Source organism: Anser anser (assembly GCF_964211835.1).
Source record: "Anser anser genome assembly, chromosome: 5".
Classification (NCBI taxonomy): Eukaryota; Metazoa; Chordata; class Aves; order Anseriformes; family Anatidae; genus Anser; species Anser anser.
Window position 1 is genome coordinate 31,789,588 of NC_139725.1, and position 23,969 is coordinate 31,813,556.

General features: G+C 38.3%; 1 protein-coding gene across 16 annotated transcripts in view; it reads right to left on the bottom strand.

Moving 5' to 3' along the window:
- The window catches only part of NUMB (NUMB endocytic adaptor protein), a 95,479-nt gene that overhangs the window by 29,080 nt on the left and 42,430 nt on the right, over positions 1 to 23,969 (bottom strand). For 15 of the 16 annotated variants that reach the window (XM_083839307.1, XM_083839316.1, XM_083839305.1 and 12 more), the window contains exons 2-3: positions 18,238 to 18,354; positions 6,242 to 6,385 (exon numbers count right to left, since the gene is read on the bottom strand). In XM_083839307.1, coding sequence (XP_083695433.1) covers positions 6,242 to 6,367 — 126 coding nt within the window. In that variant the 5' untranslated portion in view covers positions 6,368 to 6,385; positions 18,238 to 18,354. The remainder of the gene's footprint in view (positions 1 to 6,241; positions 6,386 to 18,237; positions 18,355 to 23,969) is intronic. The other variant, XM_083839313.1, reaches the window with a different exon arrangement.

The following is a 23,969-nucleotide window of genomic DNA, read 5'->3' on the forward strand; positions in this document are numbered from 1 at the left end:
TGCACAGGTGCACATTGCACCTTTTCTTCAAGTCCTGCAAATAAATCAATTTCCATTTATGACACTAGAAATCCTCAAGTTTAGCAAAAAAATCAAAATTAAAAAGGATAAGCCAATAACACATTTTTTAATTTTCAATACTTAAATTACATTTAAAAGATATGTTTCTACAAGGACATCTAAACCATTTTTATGGCTCTAGACATGAATACTCATATCTTTAAAACAATTTGAAGTTTATTAAACAATGTAAGAATTTGACCTTGGCTAAAGACAAGAGGGTTTTTAAAGTGAGTAAGAAGTTTCATTTAAAACTTGTTTGCAAGGCTATTCAAACAAAACTAAAGGCTATATACAAATCTGAAAAGTTTAAAGATTAGGGATTGAATTGCATTCCTTTCGTCATGACAAAAGTGCATAGGAATTTATTTAAGATAAGTCTTACACCTTCTGTTACAATCACCTTCTGTTATAATTAGCTGTCTTCCTGGGATCTGAAATGCTGCAGGAATTTAAAAATTTACATTTGCTTGCTGCTAGGTTAGCATGCCATATGTATGCTTACTGTTCATTGCTAACATCAATTCATGCCTTAAGAGGCTGGGATTTGTAGTGTTTAATATGTAAGGCTGTACGACATTTCAAACATCAGCAGATTTGTCACTTTAACTTCTTAAAAATGCTTAACATAGTTCCCAAAGACTGTTCAAGCATCTCAAGCTTCCACAGTCAAAAATACCACATGCCTAACTTAAAGGCACTGCAGCATTAACAAGCAAGTAAACTCCTTCACAACTACTATTATTTCAAACAACTAGAAGTGCATGTATTAACACGTAAAGTAACAGCCAGTCACCTGTGCTGACTACCAGCCTTTCTGATCTAGAGGAAGGGAATGGCATGCAAGCTGTGTTTATAAACTTATTCAAAACATAAAAAAAAAATATTTTTAATGTGAGATTTATATCTTCAACATTAAGCAATAAGGCTCAATATGTAAATTCCAAAACAAAAGAAGACAACTGGGCAGCTATGAGTGGTGTGAGAGCACACAGCAAAGGGACAGCCGTGGCCTACTTCCTATTCAGGGAGGTTTCGGCGGGCTTCATACACACTAATTGCATAAGCCACTGCTCAGTCACAGAGATCCCAGAGATGAGAGCCAGCACTCACAGTCACATTGACCCAGTGACAATATTCTATGAGGCTCAGAGCAAGTCATTCCCTTTTTTCTCCTCTGTGCTTTTTAAAAATATTCTTTATTATTATTATTATTAATTATAAACAATATACTAAGTTATATTAATATAAAGTGTTAACGTCTTCCAAACATCTCCCATCAAAGCAAGAATTAGAGAAAACAATTGAAGAGTATTTGATCTGAAAAGTTAATTCTTTCATCAGTGAAGATACTACTGTATCCATATGACTTCTATTTGGCAACACTAACACAGAAATCAAGATTCTGTGGAGAGGCTAATTCACATGACACCATGCATTCAGTAGCAAACTCTGGACTTCAGATTCAAAACCCAAGTGTGGTATGTTACTCTTCCCCATTGACTTTATTCCTTGATATCTTTAGTCTTCCTGTTGAAATAAATGAAATAAAATACATACACAAGTAAACTTGCAGGCTACAGGCAACAGTAGCCTTAGACACATTAAGGTCAAAAGAGATTGACACCCAGAAACTTGGAAGTGAGTGACAGAATAAAACTAATCCAATTAATCCAAGCTACATCTGGCTGTTGAGTCCTCTAGAACCACAGGTAGGAATCAGCTGTAAACGTTCCCTTTAATACATCCAGTTGGTTAGAAGAACCAAGAACTTGCAAATGTTCAATTTGTTTAATTCTTGTAAGTAGAGGGAAGTGACCTAATTTTCCTGATATAAATTTCACAGGCCAGTTACTCTACAGTGCATTTGTATGAACAAAAACTACTTACCCAGAGGGACATTCGGAAAGGCATTTCAGACAAAAGAAGCCCTAGTGTCAAATATTTTAGTCATTAAAACATAGAACAGCTGCATGTTCTCAGTGAGGTAGTGTCTGGAGCAAGAAAGCAAGTTTGAAAATGTGTATGTCAATGAACTTCATTTTGGACAATTATAATTTATAAAGATTGTGTAAAAATAAATTATAGCACTGATAAGAGCAGCTTTAACATCTGTTAGAATAATCGACTTCTGAATAATTGTAAATACAATATCTCTATCTAAACCTCTTATATATTACATAGATATGGCACAGGGGTTTTTTCCCCTCAGAGGGAAGATTCACTACTGAAGCACAGCAGTTACTCTTTAATTTTCTAGGACAGTGGAAGAGAATGGTCATGTCTGAGACCTGAATGTCTGTCATATTTTCTGCAGACTTTTCAAGCAGTATTAACAGTTCCACACTTAATAAAGAGGCCGCTCTGGGTGCATCTATAAAGGATAAAATGTATCATGCCTCCACACCACAATGGTTAATAGAACCTTACAACTCTGCCTAATGGGATAGTAAAAGTCTGCAAGTCACACTTGCCTAAACACAGGTCTAATGCCCTTTTCATACCTTTGCTGACAGACATGCACCTGTCTCTCTGCTGATGTGGAGTGCAAAAAAAACAATCAGTTGTATGTTCCAGTATCAAGGCTCTTCTTTCAATGCAACTTTAGCCAATTCAAAAGAGTTCACATAAAAGAGCAAAGCAGGCAAGTCGCTGACCATTCCAAGGCCCTGTTGTGAACGTGTCAGATTACCTCCTCAGGTGTGGTTAAATTTCAAATGCAGCGAAGGGCTATGTGTAAAATCCTACACACACTAGGATGACTGAGAAAATACAACCAGCAGCTTGTTACATACGACACAGACATTCTGAAAACAGTAGAAAAGCACAGATTGCTAAACCAAAAAATGAGGTGTTATTGCCTAAAATTAACTGTACAAACCCAGGATTATGAGCTCCAAATTTATGAGCACAGCACTGAACAAACCGTGCATCAAATCCACCTCCCTGAATTTTAAGGCAACAATGCCACAGGAATTTTGCTAGTACTTTCCACAAAGCATTACCTCTACCAAAACACAGATGTTCCTTAGATGCATCAGGTTTGCTTAAAATCCAACACCACACTTAGAGACTGTAATTAACAATCAGGATCAGCTGAGGATGTAGCACAGGAAGAGCTTCAAGAACAGTGCCAATGCAGAGAAACTTTAAATAACATTAAATTTGTTTGCAATACAGCATCCTCAAGGCACAATGAATGAACAGCTACTGAGTCCCTGTCCAACACTAACAGAACAGAGCCTGGAGGCAGGATGAAATCCCATTTGCAACATGATTTTCAAAGTGGTTCCACATGTTCTGTAAAATCTAAAAAAGGATAAATCTGTGCTAGCACTCTACAAACACCCCAACTCTGGGCAAAAAAAAGAAACGCCTGAAGGCAAGAAGTTAAACACACCAATTTAACACTACTTTTAACAGTGACATATCTTTCTCCCATCAAACTTTCATGATCTCTCTTTTACAAGAGAAACTGAGAGCAAACATTCCCTACTGTGTTTGCACTGGTCTTCTCTCCCTCAAAAAAAAAAAAGTCTTACCTAAATAAATTAGCAAGCATTAGAAGAAACAAAGCCCTCACCATGGCTTCTATTATATTGCTTTCCTGTATTTTTCTTTCATACAGAATATCTTAAAGACAGCTGTAGAATATGTGATAACAATTCTTGGGTCTTCACCAGCTATACAGCTAAAATCTTGTTCATCACTTCCAAAGCTAGACTTCCACTCAGCTTTTAATAACTAAGGCTGATGATTTTTAGAGAGAATGCAGGCAAGGCAGACCATAAAGAATCAGGTCAGATTAACCCCCACAGACACATTAAACTGTGGTTGAGAAGCTACACTACACGCAACCACAGGACCACACTGGAATACCAAATAGGGATTTACAAAAAAAGATATTTTCACTGTTTCAGACTTGAGAGCATTCCTGTTAGTTAACTATTCTTAGCAAGATTTGTTATTTCTGCTCCTCTGAGAATATCAGGAAGAAAAGACACCCCATCAGATATTTAAGGTCACAGGTAGCAGCATACTTTTCCTGGAACGCATGTATTTCTGAATAATACCCAAGAACTGTATGACAGGATACTCTCCTTCAAGAGCACAAAGTGCTATTCTTTTCGTGAGCAAAATAGAGTACCACCCACTAGAACGATGACTCTACATCTGGTTTATCTTGTTCGCTCACAATGGCATACTTCCCGTCTGTATCTATGAAACAACAGCTAACACCCACTTCGCATCTCAAGCCTAATAACACTTTTTCCCTAATGCCCATCTCAAAGCACAGAAGATAAATTAAAATCGAATAAACTAAAGCACCTCAATGTCCAATTGCTCTGATTTTAAGTTTTCATCTAATTGCAAGATTGCTAAATATAAGCAGTTGAACATCTTGACTTCCTGATATTCTCAGTGGAGCATTCTCATAAGAAGAGATGAGTTTACTTCAGAGTAATTTTTCCAATGACCAAATTAACTCAGTGAATTCTAATACAAAGCAGGCAAATAAGGCTAACAAGTCCCAGTGTGAGGACAGGATGCATTTCTATGCCTTTTCACCGAAGAATGGCCCCAAACCTTTTTAAGTTTGGGTACATGTGCCTAGAATAGATGAATGCTTCATTTAAATACAGGAAGCATTTGTCACTATAAGTACAAGTCCTGACCAGGAGTTTAAAAAAAACACCTCAGACTTTAAACAGCAAGAAGTAGTTCACATCCTTTGTGTTCATTAAAGGACAGAGAGTTTTGAGTTAAACTCTGTCTAAAAATTGAGTTTGATATTTTAGCTTTTTGTAATGGATAAATAATTAAAATGATGATCCTCAAGCTAGCAATTCTGTTCCCTCCTAGACACTGCTAACATTTTAAAAAGTCTAATATACGTTCAAGCTTCCACAAAGCAGTTACTCAGTTTCAGAGCTCTGGCACAACACCATCTCTTTTTAGTATTAAATTACAATTCCTTCATTCTAGCAGAAAACTAACATAAGACAAAGACAAATAAGCAGCCAACCATAACAAACTAGAAAGTTAGCTTCCACATTGTATATCCTAGAGCATGCATAAAAGCACACACAAGCAAGTATGGCAGGATAAAACAGGGCATGAACATAGTGTGAATGTTATTCTAAGTTGATGGTGCATTTGCACATACCCACAGGTTTACAAAAATATGCAACAGACACTTTCAAGAGTTTCACCTAGCAACATCACCTGTTTAATAACAGAATTACTTTAAGTATAACAGATAAAAACTAATAAAGGATTCTTAGGTGTCAGAACCATAGACATTTTCTTTGTGCATAGATATTTAAACTGTTAGCTTTCCATAAATGTCATCTGTTTACAGTCTACTGTAAAATTATTATTAGTTTACCTTGAAGAAGAAAGCTTTTGGTTACAAGGTGAGCATATGTGGCAAGACATCTTAAATTCCTTACTTCTTATCTACTAATATTATATATTATTATAATTTTAATATTTATTTTATGTTATTTCTGAAAAAGGGGGAGGAGGAAATGGAGACAACAAAAGAAAATACCTATTCACAGTACTCAAATAATCTGGAATCTTTTCTAGGAATCAAAAAAAAAAGGTCATTTCAATTTCATATGCATTAATAATCAGTAATATACAAAAATACTACTAATAAAAACTAACACCGAAGACACTCAAAACTTAGCAAGTGCTCATACCTCAAGCACTGGAAGGAAGCCCATGTGTTTCTTTGCAACATTTTCAATCATCAAAAGGGAGGAAGGATTCCTTTCCCAGTATAACCCACCACCTACCTTACAAGCAAAACTGTAACCATAGCTTCATTTTTAACAGACATAACCGAGTAAGTTTCCATGCAATCCAACAAGTTTATCATTTCTGCCCTTCCAGAAAAATGAAGTCAAGTTATATTATTCCTCTGCCTAGCTATATGATTTATTTCAGCTAAATAATAATATAGGATATATCAGACAAGGCATTTGTTAGATGATTCATCTGGCTTTAAAAAACAAAGCAAAACACATCCTTTGTAATGAGGGCTAACTGTAAAATAGGTCAACGTGTAATGAAGCACACTTCTGGCTTATGCTTGCCAAAAAATAAACCAAAAAACAGTAATTCATGGCTAGAGTATCTCACGGATATCCAAAAGAAAGGCAGAAATTCTTACCTTAACAGGGAAGCTGCACTTGCCAGTACGAACACCTTCTTCATCGGTCTGCCACTGATGAGGCCTGCTGGCCTCTGGGACATAGACATCTTTCTTTCTCCTAAAGCTTTGCCGTAATTTGTTCATTTCTCAGATCTTCACGTCCTAGAAGAATTAAAAAAATATTTTGCCAATAAGCACCAAAACACACTTTAGGTTCACTAGCATCACAACTAATGTCCCTGTAAAATATTGAGAGCTTCTGCAGCTACGAATGGAGGTCCCTGTGAAAGGAAAATATTTTGGATATAGATTCAGAGAAAAGAGGGGTATATAGTCACTTCAAAGTGGAAAACACAAGTCCAACTTACTAGTTTAATATCCTTCTACAACAACTAAATAAAGCATTAGACCCAGAAATAACTGTTACTCTGAGCATAAAATTACCTAAAATAGCTGACGGAGAAGCTCTGAAGAGTGATGGGCATGAAATCCTGCCTCCTTGAATTTAAACACCTACGGCAATGAAGAACAGGGCATGAATACCATAGGTTTCTCCAGCACCCATGCAAGACAAAGATTCATAGTCCTAAGACGTCTCTTAAAATTAGGTGCTTGCATTGTTCTTTAAGTATGGGTGATGGGCTCACGCTTTTTAAAGTCCTACTGAAGCAGATGATGCTGGTAGATGATGCTGGGAACATCTACACTTGTGTTATATGTAAGCATGCGTGCATACATACAGGAAGCCACAAGCTCAAGAAATGATGAACCCAAAGTGTAGCAATGGTAAACAGTGAGTGGCAGATGGGAGCCCAGGCTTCGAGGGGCACAGTCCAGCTCCAGCCTCGCCTACTGGTGCAATGTCTTATACTATGATGAGAAATACATTTGAGGAAGGCACTGCATTGACTTCCATGTCCTGGGAAAATCTCCAAAAAATTTCCTCTTTGAAGGGGGAAGAGAGTTCTCTAATTACACACCCAAAGCCTAGGTTTAGATGTTTTTTTATACACTATACACTTATATACTAATTTCTGTATACTAGCTAAACTACAGTTTAGACATGCTCACTTCTACGAGATTCAAACTAGCAAAGAAACTATCAGAGAAAGTACTAATAAAAAGAATCAATATTCAGCTACAGAAGTAAATTACATGTGATACAATGCGGGGAATATAGAAAACTTGCCAAGAGGCTTTATTACTCTTCTTTCCTGAAGAATAAACCTTCTGACAAACATTACATCTCATTTTGGCATAACAAAGATGCTGCAGAATGCAAGGCAGCAAAATCTAACTGGATTATAAACACTTCTTTCCCATTACATTAACTAAGCTGCAGAATATAGATGTTTATGGATGTCAACAGGTGCACTTAGAATGAAAGCAGCTTTAAAATCAGTTTTAACACTATTTTAAACCCTGAAAAAACCTACATTGCTTTCCAGTTAAAACTACTTGGTAACTAACAGTTGAGAAAAATCGGTACATACATGTTTCTAGTACCTATTTAAGAAGCTTAAATTCAAAATGCAACAACTTCAAAGCTGAACACAAATCAAAAATGAAAACCATTACAGAAAAAACACTGCCTACTGATCAGGCAAATTAAAAACATTCAAGTGTTTTCATATCTCAGGAAGTACTTTAGCCATTCCAAATAACAAAAGTCTGAGTTTTGTCACCAACACACCACGCTTTCCTTCAGCAATTGTTACTTTTCTCTTCACGCTGCAAGTCATTAGGAAAGTCAGTTCCCATTAATCTCATGGGCATAGCACTGGCTTATTCCTCTAGAACTCCCATATCTCTGTAATCTATTAATTAAAAGCAATATTGTAAAATAAGTGATGATTTAAAGATAGGACCACGAGTAAAGAGTACAGCATTACATCACTGAAATTGGGAAAATGAAGTTCGCTGAAGCTAATACTTGAAGTGCGAGTAAGTGTGCAATTTAGGTGCAGGAGTTCAGTGACAAACTAACGCAATGCTACCTGGACCCACAGCATTGTGAGGCACTCTTTGAGCATGTGATAATTCACTGAGTATTTCTACATTAGCAAACAGCCAAAGCAAACTCCAACTATTGCAGCAACTACCTGTGCTCAAAGCTGCTTGATACGTGTTTGAAAGCAGTAAGGTATAGCACCTCAGGCAATCAAAATCTCTCTTGTAAATTCAGTGAAGGTTTTAGATGTACAGCAAAGGCCAGGCGACTGTCCTTAGAAGAGAATCAAGGGCTTCAAATAGCCATGACATCTAAATAACATAGTATTTTTTATTAAATTTACTTTAGAAGACGTACGCACATACAAAAAAAAAAATAAAAGTATGCATATTTGTTATCACTAAACAAGCTGAAGCAGCTCCTCTACAACCATGGATCCTTTGGATTCAGATTACAAGCTACCGCCATTTTGAAATGTCTGAACGTGCAAATTCTGGAAGTTCTGCTAAGAGGAGATGCAATTTTCTACTCTCCAGAGGGGCATTAGAGCATTATTAGTTATATATTTTGCTTTATAAGTTGCAGACAAAGGAGTCTGTGGGCCTCTCAGTCTACAGGAAGCAGAAATTCAAGCGGGCCTAGCAGTCACCTCAGGCAGGCGACACGTTCTGCAGCAGATCTACACAGCATACCTCAACTCGGCAGGACAGACAACCACTCCTGTCCCTGCTGAAGCTTGGTAGTCCCACAGCCCCACAAGGAAAACCTCTGCTCCAGCTGCTTCAGTGCAAAGTTCACAGGCCTGGGCAGCTATGTAGCTTACAGTGCAACCGCCAGACCTCGCACTCAGGTGACTGAGAAAGGGGCACACGTACTGTACTCCCTTCGGCCGCTCTGCCAAAAACAGCAATGGACTCTTCACCAGCTACGAACAGACACAGCAAGGTTCATCTGCCAGCATTCTCGATATGACCAATGAAACAACATTGTGTAGAAATTTCAAACCTATAAATGTGTAAAAACAACTTGTGGAAAAGTTTTCAAGGTACTCCGAATCTCAAAAGCTCCAGTAAGCAACAAAACAAGAGTTCAAAACAACACACAGCCATTGTGCCACTTCTGAAATCACAGTCTCATCACCTTACTGTAAAACTTACATAACTAGTATTTCATGGGAGATGTCCAAGGAAATATGTATTTGCCCATATGACTGGTACGTTAGCAGCAATTTACTCCTACCAGGAATCTCAATCCACAGAGAAGCATGAGAATAAGAGTTCCTGAACTATGCTTCCTATGATAAGCTCAAGTGGCATTTTGCCCAAAAGTATTTCCTTCTTACTAAAAACCAAACCCATTTTCCTACTTGTTCTAATTTTGTGGTCACACTGGCAACAAGCAGTTTAAAAATAGCCTTCCTATTTAACAGAAATACTTACAAGTGGCAAGATTAACTTTCTCCAACTGCCACACTTGTATTTTCTGAGACATCAGACTGTTTTGAGTAGGCTGTCAAATAGTTTGCCTTACAAACAACTACTTTGTTAGTAACATGCATGTCATCCCAGTATAACTAGAACTGCCACCTGATGCAAAAGTGCTAAGTAAAACAATTCACACAGGCTGCATATTTGAGGATTCAGGAGAGAAGCACATGAATTGCTGCAATTAAATGCTGAAATTCCTACTAAATATACCTAAGCTCAAAATCCTTACCCTGGAATTGTAGAAAACATCCAGAGTGAGCATTCTCTACTTCAATTCCCTGCAGAGTATTTCACGTTTTCACGTAAGTGTAGCATGTCTGCAGATACCAACAGATGCCAACTGAGGCTGCGACAAGCTAGCAGGGTTTTTTCCATTACACTGACAGCATTACTGACACCAAAAAGTATTGTACTCTGTCTTAGGATTATGAAAGTTGAAAGTTCTGGCACTGTTTTTTCTATACTTAGCAACCGATTTTTGTCTTATAATTAAAAATATTTTTTTACATGCACAAGAAGAAATAAACCAAGCCACTAACAAAAAACTATTTCCTTTTCACTTTTACAACCCAAAATCCAGTTTGGTCCAAGAGAAAAGACAGTGGAGGTATAATTTTTGAAGACAAACCTGGTTAAAAAGCAAGATGAGAAACTCAAAAACTAATTAAAATAAAAAGTAGTGTCACATGAGAGTCAAATAGGTAAGAAAGGCTGAAAGCATTGAACTTCTGGTGAGAAGAGGAAACAGATCCACTTCAAGTTCTGCAGCTCCTTAAGGTTATGTTTACCAGAAGGCTTATTGCAGACTGCTCAGCATCTGAATGGTCATGCCCGTTGCAAAATAAACAAACAAACAAACAAACAAAAATCCTCCACCACTTTTGCAATCTAAGAGATAACAACATTAGACTCGTTCCCAAAACACCATACAAGCATCTACAAAAGGTATGGAAAAGGCAAGTTATTCACCTAGTGAGTTTATAAATTTATGTTGCCATTTATTTTTATGCAAATTGATATATTTTGATATTCTGAAAACACAGCTCCAAAGCTCTTTTTCTATAGCAAAACAATTTCAGGAGAGCTTTGGCACCATTGTTCTCTCCACCACCTGAAAAAGTCTCATTTTAATCCATAGCAGTTCAAGGACAACTAAGGGACAGCACAGTGACAGAAACATAGAAAAAGGTGCATGGTGAAGTGTAGAAAAATGCAGAGTTTACAATAAAAAAGTAGAAACCAATTCAATTCAATTGGCTTAATTGCCTTGTGCATCATCAGGTTATGGCTACAGAACAAATTACTGCACAGGATGCACTAGGATGTTTATTCATGTCTTATTAGCTGCACTGCTTTACAAGTGCATTCACTTCTACCTTTCTGTAAATGCAAACCAGCCATTTATCCTTCAGTAAGGGTTGGGTAAGCTTTCACATGAACTGAAGTTGGATCACGTAGGAGTTGCTGATGATGCAAATTTGGAGCTTAGCTGGCCTGTCAGGAGTTTACTCGTGTACCCATACCTTCAGATAAGCAGTTCGTTTACATTTTGCATAAACGTTTCTCACAGAGCAGTTGCTGCTACAAGCTAATTCAAACTACGGGATCTGCAGGCAAAAGGACAACGCAGTACCTGAACTGCATTCACAAATTTAAGCGGTTAGATTTTAGACTAGCTGTACTACAAATTCTGCACTTAGAGCAACCACTTACAGTTTCAACACTGAAGACAACAAAACCAGTACAAATCCATTTTTAACATTTTTCTGAACTTCAGCCTTAAGAAAGGTTGTTTAATCTGCACTCAGATAGATAGATGGTATCTTTTTGTTGTTGTTTGTGGTGGAAAGGGATAAAAACGAATTTTAAGCAATTCCTCAGTTCAGCCAGATTTTTTTGAAACCATTCAGAGGGCTTGGGATTACTTGCTGTGTTCTCTGAGAGCTGAATACAGTTTCCTATTTACTTTACCAATAAAAAAAAAAAAGCCATGGGTCAAATAAGGGCAAAGCACTCCTGACAGCCTGCAACAAATGGAGTAGCCAGGGTATGGGAGAGAGCACCCGCCCTGCAATCTTCCTGCTTTGAAGTTCAGGTCCTCCCTGCAAGCATAAGGCATGACAAGCAGACTGAATTCACACATCTACAGAATTCCTGGAAGTATAGATTCCAAACAATGGAGAAATCTGGGCTTAAGAACAACGTGCTATAAGTATCTTTCTAACATTTTAAAATAATTCATATAGACTCCACATAAAACAAATTCAATAAACACATTACAATCAGACTATTAAAAAAAAAGTCTCTTCATACTTCTGCTGTCTGCTGGCCGCACAAGGGTGAGGCAGGAGCAGCTGCACAACTATCAGCTCCTACGGGCTTTTTCCCAGTGAAACATATCTAATACTGCTAATACAAAGGACCACAACAAACAGAGCTCAAAACCCAGAGCAACAGGTTAATCATCTCTGGTTTTTGCCTAAGAAATACCAGGCATTTCTATATATCATAGGTTTGTGAATAAGCATGTTCCAAAGTTACCCAATATTTCAGATCTAAGAGAACATGTAAATTATCTGTCTCATAAAAGAAAATGTTAACTTAACTTACTAGGAGAAAACTTAACACACTCCTCAGCATGGCTGGAAAGATTTGTATCCTCAGAAAACTCTGTGGCTTTGACTTCTTGTGCAAGTACAACCTGGTCACACCTGTCGAAAGACCCATGCCTAGCAGCCATCTTTTAGCATTACTAAAACTTGGATTTTACTATGAAATCCGTAAGGGTCCATCCGTACCCAGAAGTACAAATAACTCTAACATCCATATTTCAGAATAGTATTGCACATTGCTTTTTCTTATAAACATCAGTTCATTGCTGATACTTTAATCTTATTGTAAATCTTGCTTATAACCAGGACATGATGACATCAATGAAGGAACATGATTATTTCATTTTCTTGACAAGATTTAGTTTTGGCAGCTCTAACTGTAGTATGAGTGCAAATACAAGCAATGATTCAAAATATTAAGATCTGTTCTGGTTTCTAATGCACCATCTAATTCTCTACATTTACGATGACAATGTAAGAAAGTTTCACTTAAAAGATGAGCTAGTTAAGTAAGCATATCACAGACAAGGTAAATAGCATGTCCCTGTCTATTAAAAAGCTGCAAGAATGAAGTTTTATTTCTCTGAAAAATCCTTATTAAGCATTGATGCTAAACAAACGCTCTCCCCTCTCTCCCACTTACACAGCACAAAAACGTGCAATGCCCTATCTCTTCAAGCCTACTGTAAAGGTTAGCCAAAACTTGCTGCAATTGCCCTGCAACAGCTTCACTGCAATTATTCACCAGCACAAGAACACAGAGTACCTTTATCTTCCAAGGAAGAAAAGGTCATCCCACGTGTCAGGTTTTGAATGCAGAACTTTGAGCCTTTTTGTGAGTTTAGATCCCATAAAATCTAATTAAATCCAGCACTGTCACACTAAAGCAAATGAAGGCATGTAACCATATGAGCATTCTCACCAAAATGTTAACAGTTCGGCTTACGCAATACAGTATGACTAACCACATTATGCACCACATGGCTTTCCAACCCATTTACCCTTTCATTACCCAATTAAGATCTAATAATACAATACTACCAGTAAGCATTCTAAGACGTCAAAATACACGAGGGTGAAGCATGAGTTCATTTGTTGAGCCAGTAAATACATTTTATCATTATTATTACTGTTAATTAGAGCTTAAGTTAAGGGTATTTTCCTTGATGCAGAAAAATAAAGCATTGGATACATAATAGAAAGACCACTAAAACCAGCATATCAGCTGTAGAAGATTGCACATTTCACGGTTTGGGAAACTTGTGATGGTTTCTAGTGACCCAGCTTCTGGTAGTGAAAGTAATGTTTAGACCATAGCTTGAAAATACAGCAGAAATTGTTGCCTTCACATGTTAACACGAAGAGGTCAGAGCTGTAATGATAATACCAATTGCTCTGATGCTCTTCTTCGAAATTGTGATGCTCTGACACCACACGATGCGAGGTACTCGCTATCCTCTCAAAGCTGACATTGGCCCAGGGGGTGCAGAAGGTGGCACATTTAAAGGTTAATCCAGTCATCATAAACCCCTGTAGAAACACTGAAGATGTTCTATCTACCACACTTTGTGCGGTCTCATACCTGAGCTAAGGTAACTGATCATGTGAGCACTCCACAGCTGTTTCCCAGCACTCGCTAATTTTATCTGCATCACAGACAGGGGTGGAAAACATTGAAAAAATGTTAACACAACAAGGTCTTACTGGCAAACAACCAGAGTTAAACAAAAAATTGCACATAGATTATGAAATACCAGGAAATGGAATCATGAATTGTACTCCAACACACTATTAACAGTTGGTGGCTAAAACACTGAGCTACCATAAGCCCTGTCCTAAAGCTCAGAATTTTTTAAGTTATGCCAGCCTGTTCAAACAAATACTCACAGGCTGCAGCAATTAAACAGTGTTCAGTATTCCATGACTGTATGCAACAGACATAGCAGCACAGCAATCCCATTCCAGACTCTTAGAAGTTAAACTGTCAGAAAAATACATTTGATCATTGTAAGGCTGAAGTTATTCCTAGTAATAGGTAATGCTCTACCAATCGTTACAAACCACTTGTCCCTCCCAGTGCAGAAATTCGATAAATACAAGAAAAAACAAATCCTCATTTTCTCCATCAGCAACTATTCTAAAGCAAATGTCCCGATTCATCAGACTCCACAGCCATTACAAGCTCTGACTACAGTCCCATACAATTTGCTGCTATGTTTAAGTGCAGAGATACAAGGCAGTAAATCCCTTTGTTATATGGGCTCACTCTAAAAATAACCTGCAATGATCATCAACCAATAGCAAAAAGCAGGTCTCCTAAACACTCTATGTGATACAAAGCTAGTTGAATTATACCACCTAAACCAACTGAAAATAAGCAGAAGTTTTCTACAGAAACACTAGCTGTGCCTCACAGAAAGCAATTCAAGCAATTCTGCTTTGCAGTTCATCTGGATGCATGTGACGAATGCTAACTAACCAAGCCATTCCGCTTCCAAGTGAATCATTTATTTCTAGGGTAGCTAATTCTTGGATAACTAAGGTTTTCAAAAATTAGCCTTTCAGGTTTAAAACTCATCTGTCCAAATACATGTTGAATTTAGAACAGATACTATTAAAAAAAGTACAGAATGGGCTGAAACAGTGGGAAAAGATTTCCTTTAGTCACCTAAATCCAGGAACCAAAGCTTGAAGTTAAATGTCAACACTCACAAAAATAAATGCATTTTCAGAACTGAAAGAAAATCTTTCACAAGTAAAATAAGCCTACTTGTTTGGTAAATCAGTCATACAAATCTATGGTTTTACGCTGGAGTTACTTCACTAATACCTGTGAGTGTTTCATAACCAAGTAATCAATTTTTGAATAGACAAAGAACTGTATCCAGAATAGCAAACATCTCCTACTTAAGAGTAGAAAAGATCAAATAATAAATAAATAAATAAATAAATCACACTTCCATGCTACTGACCTGATCGTTACTTATTTACTGTTAGGTCTGAAACACATGAAGGCACATGCTCTTTTTGGTTCTGGATCTTAAGTGACAGCAGAAAAAGCAGAAAAACAAGCCACAGATCCAGGGCACACATGTCAGGAACCAACATGCACTCTAATCTAGATTATTTGGAGGGTCCATTTCAGGAAGGTAAAAAAAAAAAAGAAAAAGATGTATTTTACTGAGGGGTTATGCAATGCTTTCTCCATAATGGAAATGATCAGCACAAAGGTGAAAACCACAGCATTTTGGACAACTGATCCAGCACCGATGTCCTCCACTGAGAACATACGGCAGCCTTAAGTCCAGTCCACAAGTTTGCATGGTCCACTTTCTGAAAATATTTGGAACAATAAGCTATAAATTTTTATCAGCTTTATGAGAAATCATCAGTGGAAACAGATACCAGCGTGGACAAGTCTGTCAGCAAGTACGGCACACAGAGAGAAACTAAGTAAATCAAACTAGGTAAATCTACAAGGACAGCAGCATGCTGGGATGCAGAACAGGGATCTCGGCTGCAAACAGTGATTTTTATTTTATTCACATATGCTCTCAAAATGGAAGAAGGGTAAGAGAATGACATTAACTATAAATAACAATGAATATGATTTCAGCTATTACTATTGTTTAGGAAACATCATGAGTGACATGTTTAGTCCTCTATAAATAGAAAATGTAGCTGTCAAATAATCAAACATTATTAGAAGTTACTATGAAAGGAATAGAACAAAACCAGAAAGATGCCACAAGAAAAAAATAGGCTGCAATCATCTTTAATACTGTGCAGTTCTTGTAGGTACTCCATCATTTCTGAAATGAAACAAAAAGGTGCAGAAGGGTAACAAGGACAATTAGAACTACATAACAGCTTCTGTACAGGGAAAGGTTAGATACAAAGGTATTTACCTCAGAAAAGCAACTTGCTAGTGGGTAGAGCTACAGAACGTATAGTACCACAAGCATCAGAAAATGAACAGGGGATGATGATTTGCCAGTTCTTATATTCTAGAAACTGAGGACAAACAACTGAATTCTTGAGCAGCACAGGTTTCAAAATAAAAGACTATTTCTCATATGATACGCAATTAACTTGCACAATTCCCTGCCTCAGGATGTTTTGCAAAATACAACAGGATTCAAAAAAAAAATGTAATTATTTGATCAGAAATTCCAAAGGCTATTAGAAACTGCAGTGGAGATGTCCAGTCCAATATGACAAGTTGGCAAGGCTTATTTCATGTCTTCCTTCACCTTATATTTTTCCCTGGGATCCACTACTGACCACACCAGATCAGAGAGAATATTGTGCTGCAGAGCTCTTGTTCTGAACCAGCACAACTCTGGCTGGTCTCCATTCACCACGAATTCAGCTGGCCAAGATCTCATGCTACAGTTTTCACAGCATCCCACTAGAGCTGTTGCCATCCGGCTGCACTGTGACCTACAACAGCTGGCTCACCCTGTGTGGTATGGATCTCTCTTCCCCAAGCCCACAGAAGCTGAAGTTTCCACAGCTAAAGACATTTAAATGAAAATCAGCCCATGAATTTGTGTATTACAGATAGCTCACCAAATCTGAATTACTGTGGCAACAAGCCATGTGTGCACTAGTCAATCTCAATTAGAAAATCAAAGTTTGCTTAAACTACCATGCACTATGTACGAGGAAAAAATAAGCTCAAAGTATGTTCACAAGATGACAGATGACTCCATTTTATACTGTTACTGCAGCACTCATGTCCATTACTGCTTGGCAGCTGTTATGTAGCAATTCAAGACACTTCACTCGTTCCCATCCTCCAGCAGTTGAATAAATATAATTAAGGTCCTTTTATCTCTGCATTTTCTTCAGCTTGTTCACACTAAATCAGACACACTTTTGACTGCAGCCAATGCAAGGAGAAGACTAACTGTTACCAAAGACATTTTTAATATTAATTTATAACTCAAAGTGAAATTGTGAAGGCTTTGTGTCAAGCTTTTGAGAGAATAGCGGGTTTGATAATGGAAATGACTCTAGAGAAGAAGTATAGTAACTTTTTCTGACAGTCAGAATATTTGACCATCTGTCAGTACGCCTAGCAATACAAAAAAGTTCGTTTTAACATGTAAGATAGGTAAAATCTTCTTAGAGAAGTCCCTGTGGTGTCCAACATAGCAACTGTGGTTGACTTATAACAACAAATCTTTCTTCACCAGAAATATGATTCTTATTTACTATACTAGGAATTAATGTCAACATTTGTACACCTGTTCAGTGCAAGTATGAGTTGTTTCATAACTGTTTTCTCATAATAGCTCTGCAAAACATCATCTAGAACTAACAGTATTATTTCCTAAATCTGTTTGTTTTACACAAATATAATCAAACCAGAAGCTAGCTTAATGAAATAAGATACAAACTTTATGTTTTTTTAAGCACACAGGATGCAATGTTTTCTGAATTCTTCCTCTGGTATTAGTGAGAGAACCAGTTAAATACATTTAAAAATATTCTTCATCCTCTCTAGCTTCTAATACAACCCATTCTGTTCCTTTACCAGAGAACTCAGAAGATGTCTAAGAAGTCTGTCACCATAGCCCCTATGAGAAGTGTCTAATCAGGGGATTCTTTAACACAACGCCAGCTTTTCGGTACAATTTTGTACATACACAACTTGTATTCTTTATGATTACACAGCACGTAAAACCTCATTTCATGCCTCATGTTTCTCACATCTGCCTACTGTGAGAAATGTTAAATCCAAGCACAACTTCAATGGCGCACTTAGTAATTTTGAGATTCAGATGTAGCAACATAACTGAAGAGAGATGGTATCTTTTAAAAGTATTTATCTTCATAAAACTCTGATCTATATGATTTGTGGCTAAAACAACTCCCCAAGCCCAAGTACCACAGAATCAAAATCAACAGAATGTAACTTTCCTACAGTAGTAAGAATATCTTGACTTGGGTACTTACGGTTTTTTTCTCGGGTCCTGCAATAGTGCTTTTCTTAAAATCACTCTCGCAAAATTCTTCTCTCTTGGAGCTATAACCGTGACTCCATGGATACACGAAAAGATGAGAACTTATGGGCTGAAAGAAAACAGAGATGATAAAGTCAGGTCCAACGTGCTAGAAATGGCCAAGTGGGAGGGCAGGGAGTTGTTGTCCAGAAAGTATTAAGGGATAGAAAGACAAATCAATCAAACTGCATTTAGTTTTTTTTTGTTTGGATTGCTTTTTGTCTTGAAGAACTCCACATCAAGGTTTTCAGATTGCCTCATATAAACTGATACATTCCCTCCCTACTCCTTTTTCCTGTTGCTTGGCATTTAAAGCCTTCTACTAACGATAGTAATGTTTGTGTTTAGGGATGCCAAGAACAGGTATTTAACAGCTCTTGCTACAAAACCTCACTGGCACTATTTTTTCAAATACTGACAGCACTCTCTCAGACATTTCCTTTCACAGAAGTTACCAGATTTCATTATGATCACTAGAATCAGTATCACATTATTGCTGATGAGCAATAACATACTGCGAATCTGCAATTACATACTCGCTGAGAATTATCAAGACTGCTTGAGATGTCTTTAAATCCAGGGGTCCACATCCAACTGGTTATTTAGACTCCCTTTAGTCTCAGTGGAGAGAAAAAAAACAGTTATACAGATCTATTTTAAGTGTATCTGACAATGAAAATATATTTATCTAAATAAATAACTCAGTATTTAACATACAAACATTACTAGATCATTTACGACCTTTTTGCCCAATACCAAATTAATAATTAAAAATCCCTCCATGATAGTGAAGTTGTTCTTTAAAAGAAAACATTAATCACAAAATGGGAGCAATTTAACAGTCTAGTCAAAATACTTCGCCTTTCCAGCACCACAATGAGAGCTTAATTCCAGCCTGTAGACCACATTTAAACCAATTAGTCCACTATCATATCCTCTAGTAGAGAAAGGGGGGAAAAAAAATCCCATTTCATTACCCGAGACAGACTGCTTCAAACGAGTAAAACCGCCTCACCTACTACCTGCACTACAAGTGCTCACATCAGCACCTCAACTTCAAGTCAAAATTAAATCTACAGTAACTTAGCGCAGAAGCCAAGTCTTTGGCTTAGAATATAATGTATTCAGCCTCACCATGCTGCCTTCCTGGTCATAAGATAATGGAATTTTAATTCAGCTTTTTTCTGTTAGCTTTCCTTTGCACTTACTTATTCCATCTGTTAACATCCAGGCTTTATTATCTCTTTCAAGATCAGCATGGACTTTCTGCTACAATACAGACAATTACTACAAACACACACATATGAAAACCAGAACAAGCCTCTGCATGTTTGTTTTCCTTGCAAGAAGTACTCAGATCAAAATGGATTTTAAGAAAAGACCGTAATGTGCCCCCGAACATGAGCAGTTTAAATTAACCTTCATGTAGTAATAATAAACAATCTGCACTGAAGTTGTCTACAGGATCTGGATATTAACAACAGAAGCGTTACCATATTCTTAGTACAGTGAGACACTGAGCGCTTATTAGTGACATGAAATTTAACAGCAGGTCATTTGTAGATTCAAAAGCAAGTTAGGATATGCATCTCAAAATGCTAGTGCTACCTTTCAGTTTCCCAGTCTACCACACAAATAGCTGAGACGACCGCTTTCTTCCACCAATGCTGCCATCCCCTAACCATGGATGTTCACAAAGCTCCTCATCCCCCATTACCCAGGAGCTGCTCTCCCATCTAAGGATTCTAAACTACAGTGTTCATTTTTCCACTGATCTACAAGTAAACGGTCACTTTAAGGAAGACAGCAGAAGAATATTAAAAAAATCCCATCTATTTCAGCAAAATCCTCAAATGAAAGGATAATTACAAGCAATACTTGCTGTAATAAGTGAGAAATATCTCAAGCTATCAGTAAGGATTTTGTCAGTGAGGGCCAGGTGAGAGCTACAGAAATGTCACATACTGCAACTGAGCACCTATCAACTTTATTTTAAAAACGATGCCAGCTGAGACAAGCAAAAAGGCAGTCTTCAGTGAAGTGAGATGAACTTTTGCAGATTTTTTTTCTACTTGATGCTAATTAAAATAAAGGTGTATGGCCTGGCCTAACCTGTTAGTTGGGAGAAGTGGTAAGTTGGTTGAAGCTATCAGCATTGTAATTGTCTGGTGTTTCAGGTCTCAACAATTACTACTGAACCTAAAGGAGTGATAACACATGTCTGAATAAAAGCTGATTGAAAATTAGACCTCCAATTACTTGTTCTTCCCATCATTTCTCTCAGAGCAAACCAAGGCACAAAGTCCTGGGGAATTCAGGTGGGTGCTGTTAAGTAGATGGTGCTGGACAAAAATATACTCCTCAAGAAAGAAAAACTGGATTTATGGTCAAAAATCTCAACATCTCACAGGAAGTTAACTCATTTCAGCATCACTACATTCAGGCAAAAAAATACCATTAACTGAAAAACATATCAGGGCTCAATTAATCCACCAAACCTGCTTCCGATGAAATTTAGGTTAAAGTTGTCCAAATAACAAACATCGTGAGCTCTTGGCTTTCTTATTTCTGCTGTTCAAATCCAATAAGAAAGTCCAATATTAACATCACCCTGAACTACCGAGGTAAGGACGGAGACTACAGACCCCTAAAGCTGCCCTCGCATTAGTTATGTCACCAGCACAGAAACTGCCTCCCTCACTGACACAATCTCAGGGAAAACAGGATCCCGTTTATCTCACTGGGGATCACGCTTCCATCCCTTTCAGATGGTTAAACACATCCCACTGCCACGTGGCAGCTGATGTTCTCCCAGAGGGGGGTCAGGCTGCCCATGAGCCAGTGCCGGAGCGCAGGCCGGGCTGCCAAGAACAGTGGCAATACAGCGACTCCACGGATGCCTACAGCCCTCAAGAGCACACCAGTGACTGAACGACCTCAGCCAGGTAGGACAGTGAAATCCCAGATGCCTCTGAACTTTCTAAACCAACAATTTTTCACTTCAGTAAAGCATCTATAATGATCTACTGCAGCACACAGAGCACCTACCCTGCACTGCTCAGAGCTTGGTGGCAGAGTGCGCCAAGAAACGCATTGCCCAGAAGTAACGCCTGCTGAAAAATCATATGGCTGCTGTAACCTCTTGAATCATACAGATAGCTGTCATCTGCCCGACTTTAAATTGCTTGGCAAAGGAACAAGAGAAGTCAAACAGGAAACACCCAGGAAAATTGCCTTCCTTCTCACCCTGTCTCATGCTCATCAGAGCACTCAATGAAGCTTCAAGCTCAGCACCGACAGAAATATCACCTGACGATCCTACAGCCCTGCACCCAGAGCAGCCTTTCCATGCCTGCTGCTACCAGCCACCTTCCCTAAAAAGAGGCACAGCACAGAGCAAGGAGCAAATCAAAGTCATTGCTCTCAGAAGCTTTCTCCGAATATCCGAACGTGCAGATTCTGCCATCGCCATATCACATGTTGCCCGCCGATGTATGACTGCAGTTGCAAGCAACGTATTTCACTCCTGGTACTAAGATTTTTGGAACAGTTTGGGCTGCTGATGTGCAGGTGGAAAGATGAAAGGAAGACTCGCCCTGTTCCCCATACCAAGACAGCCACACAACGCCTTACTTCCACAGAAGACAGCTGCTTCCTGGGGTGGCAACTGAGCCGGGAAACAGAAAGCAGGATGAACAGGAGAGCACTCTAAAAATGCCCGCAGTGTAACAGCTGGCACCCAGCACTGCGGCAAGCATGATAGGAACGGGGTGCAAAGCCTACTGGATGTTACACTGCCAGATTCAAACCAGCATAAAAGCTACAGCTGTGTTACCTTCACCTGTGACAAGTCACAGGGTCCACTGCATCAAGCGGTACACTGCATGAACTCAACTATTGGGGCAGGTGACCCTAGCATAATTACTCTATACACAGATCACATTTCTCAACAGTGCCTTCTGTCTTCCTTTTTTAAGTCCAGAAACCATACAAAATTCTCTATTCCTTGCAGAACATGCAGTTGTCCTTCATACATTAGGCATTGATAACACGGATACCACCATTTAGAATGTCATTAAAGTTAGGTGGAAGACAACACTGCCTTCCCTCACAATTATGCATTCCTCAATTATCCTGTAATTCCCCCACGTACATTACACTTTACCTTACCGCATTCACAGGAATGAACTTAGGAGCAGGGGATGCACAGAGTCAGTGACACAGGTAATGAACTCAGATAAAAGCCAACTTATTCCACTCTGCCAAAAATCAGGTCTTCTCGGGAGCCAGCATAATCCATTCTTGTTGGAAGTTCCACAAGAGTGGATCTTGACCACAGTCCCTGGGGGACCAGCATCACCTTACATCCCCTTGACATTATGTATCACTAAAAAACATGAGTACCAGAAAACGTAAGTGCACACAGCAGAAAGTCCACTCAAACCACACCACTGTTCACCCCTGGTTAACTCGTGGCAGCTACTGTCTTGTGACCATACATCACCAAACACCAAGTTCAACCAGTGGTTGTCTATACCAGTATTTGTAGGCTCTCCCTATGTCTATTTCCTAGCACAGATGGGTGCAGGAACCTCCTGTCACTTCTTAAAGGGTAACCTTCATTGCATCCAAGGTTGATCATCTCTCAGGTGCCACATTCATATTCCAGTGTCATCCTTCTGCCCTGCTCATGGTTTGTTCTGTATCTTCTCAGCTCCATCGGGCTTGGTTGCAGCAGCAGCACACCATCCCGACTAATTGCTGGAGAACAGTCCCCACCCTGAAGACACAGTTATGTGTCTGAATTTTGTGTCCAAGCTTTGTGTCCAGCTACTGACTTTGGGAACTTCACCTCCTGAGTTCATCTGTGCAGCAGCACCTTCCCTTCCATTTTCTTGGGCTGCACACATCACACCAGACATTTGCCACTATTCGAGGCAGAGGTCTTCTCCAGCAGTATTTTTTTTCTGGAGAGGAAAAGGTTTTTCATATGTGGACTACAGAGCTTGTCATCTTTCTATAATAGTCTTCTTTCAGCATTTGTAGCAGCCTAGCTTACCACTGTAGACAGAGATGCTGACAGCATTTATATAAAGCCTTTCCTTCTAAATATAAGCATTTTATCACACTATTTTACCAGCATCAAGACTGAGAAGTTGGAATCTTACTTAGAAAGAGCAGCAGCAGAGAACTGGCATAAATTAGGAGGAAAAAAAAAGCTAAGTAGCTATTCCATGTATGTTTCTTTGTCCAATTTAGCTTCATGACAGCAAAATTATGCAAGTGACTACAGGCATTTGAATTACATGCCTCAAAAAAGACTGTTGGAAGCCACAAACCACCTTTATTCAGCCTTCACACCAAGGATATTTAAGAGTTATGCCAAACTGTTTTTTTCCAGTGGTTAGGCAAAGTGGTAAACTCACACACATTACACAAAAAGATCATTCATCTATGCAATAACATGCTCTTCAGTTATTTAGACTCAACATTTTCCAACCATAAATAAATTTCATTAAAGAAGCCTTAACTGAAAAAGAAGAATTTGCAAGGGCAGCCTAGTTTAGTCACTCAATCTTCTCTGTTATTAAAGAGCTTAAGTATTTGAACGAGTTTTATTTTTTTGTTGTTTCCTCATTGTCTATGAGAAAATACACTATAAAGAAAAATGTCACATTTGCAAGC